Source organism: Corticium candelabrum, chromosome 6 (genome assembly GCF_963422355.1).
Source record: "Corticium candelabrum chromosome 6, ooCorCand1.1, whole genome shotgun sequence".
NCBI lineage: Eukaryota > Metazoa > Porifera > Homoscleromorpha > Homosclerophorida > Plakinidae > Corticium > Corticium candelabrum.
Genome location: NC_085090.1, coordinates 5,662,618 through 5,664,152, shown reverse-complemented (window position 1 = coordinate 5,664,152; position 1,535 = coordinate 5,662,618). Strand labels below are relative to the sequence as shown.

Here is a 1,535-nt window from a genome sequence, read left to right as displayed (position 1 = left end):
CGCACGTGAATCACGCGAGGAGGAGGAGCTTTTGCTAAACGCACGTGAATTACGCGAGAAGGAGGAGCTTTTGCCAAAGCTCCTCCTCCTCGCGTGATTCACGTGCGTTTAGCTCACCGACTGCGCGGAAGAGCCTGGCTTGCGAGGCTACATGGACTGTACAGCATCTGGCTACGCGAGACTAAAAGAATTACATGCAAAAAGCACACGGTGTCCTAATAGGTTTCCATCTGTACAGGTTAGTAAACAACTGCGATAGGTCACGTCGTTAACCGTAATAACGTCAAAATATCAAAACGAACGAGAACAAATATCACCACGTGTTTCAAATAGATATCAATGTACAACATGGCGGCGGGAGTGAAAAGAAAAGCAGAGACTCTTCCACCGGAAGAGAGTGATTTGTTGGTGATACGACCATTGTAAGCTATTTAGTGACAGCGCTATGGTAGACTTTAGAAACTTTCTAAGTAAACTGTAGAGCTCACTCTTCACAACTACTTGCAGTTTGGCGTTGAATTAGTGTAGTACTGTTATATGTATTATGTGTCGTGCTCAACCAGATCAGTCTGATTTGCAAAGTCTATTATTAATGTATTTATATTTATTATTTATTTATTTATTGTCGTTCTCAACCAGATCAGTCTGGTTTGTAAAGTCTATTACAAGTACCGGAAGCAAACCCTGCTTCAGAAATACTTAGACCATCACGGCTCTCTAGAAAGAAGACATGACTTTGCGAAGGATCCGAGTAGATGCCAGAAGCACTGTTTTGTGTAAGTGCTGCAGGTTGTGATGACCTGGAATAATGTCCAGCCACCATGCAATACCTGCGTGTTTTGTGTAGTGCTCAACCAGATCAGTCTGGTTTATTATTATTATTATTATTATTATTATTTACAAAAGAATAGCTGAATTACTATCAGTCAAAACAAAGAAGACGTACACTGAGACCATAAGAATCATCAGGTGCTGTCTATCGTTCAGTCTGATCCGTTCAGCAATTTTATGCATCCGAGGTAGCAGGTCGGCAAAGCACAGTCTCTTCCGTGCAGAAGAAATTGACATCATCAGCAGTGAGGTTTGCCTCACTGAGTAAACTGATTTATTATTGACATGGACAATATTTAAAAATATAACATGTCTTGTTTTGTTGTAGTCTGCTGGTTTGTCGTACTAATTGGTCACATTGTAAAAATATATCTCTTGGTATTTCCTCCCAAAAATTATTATGTGTCATTATGCCCCTCCATAATGGGCAAGTGGGGTCTTTACCCCCATCTGGGCGCCCACCAACCCGGCAGGTGAGCCCAGCGGGGTACATGTTTCCGTGTAGTCCATACGGCGATCAATGACTAGCCAATTCGATATAGATTGCAGGCATTACGGTGACCGCTTACTCGATACAGCACGCCTAGTGGATATCAACGACCACCAGGAAAGCACTGGACGTCATCGTCAACGGACCGTTCGCCAGACCACAGAAACTCCCCAACGACTGAAACGAGTCATAGTCTCATGGATAAAGCTAGAGA

At 42.9% G+C, this 1,535-nt stretch overlaps 1 protein-coding gene across 1 annotated transcript in view; it reads left to right on the top strand.

Moving 5' to 3' along the window:
- Positions 1 to 348: 348 nt before the first annotated feature.
- Positions 349 to 1,535, top strand: part of LOC134180968 (cleavage and polyadenylation specificity factor subunit 3-like) — a 16,192-nt gene continuing 15,005 nt past the window's right edge. The window contains exon 1 of the mRNA XM_062648149.1: positions 349 to 422. Within this exon, the coding sequence (XP_062504133.1) occupies positions 349 to 422 (74 nt within the window). The remainder of the gene's footprint in view (positions 423 to 1,535) is intronic.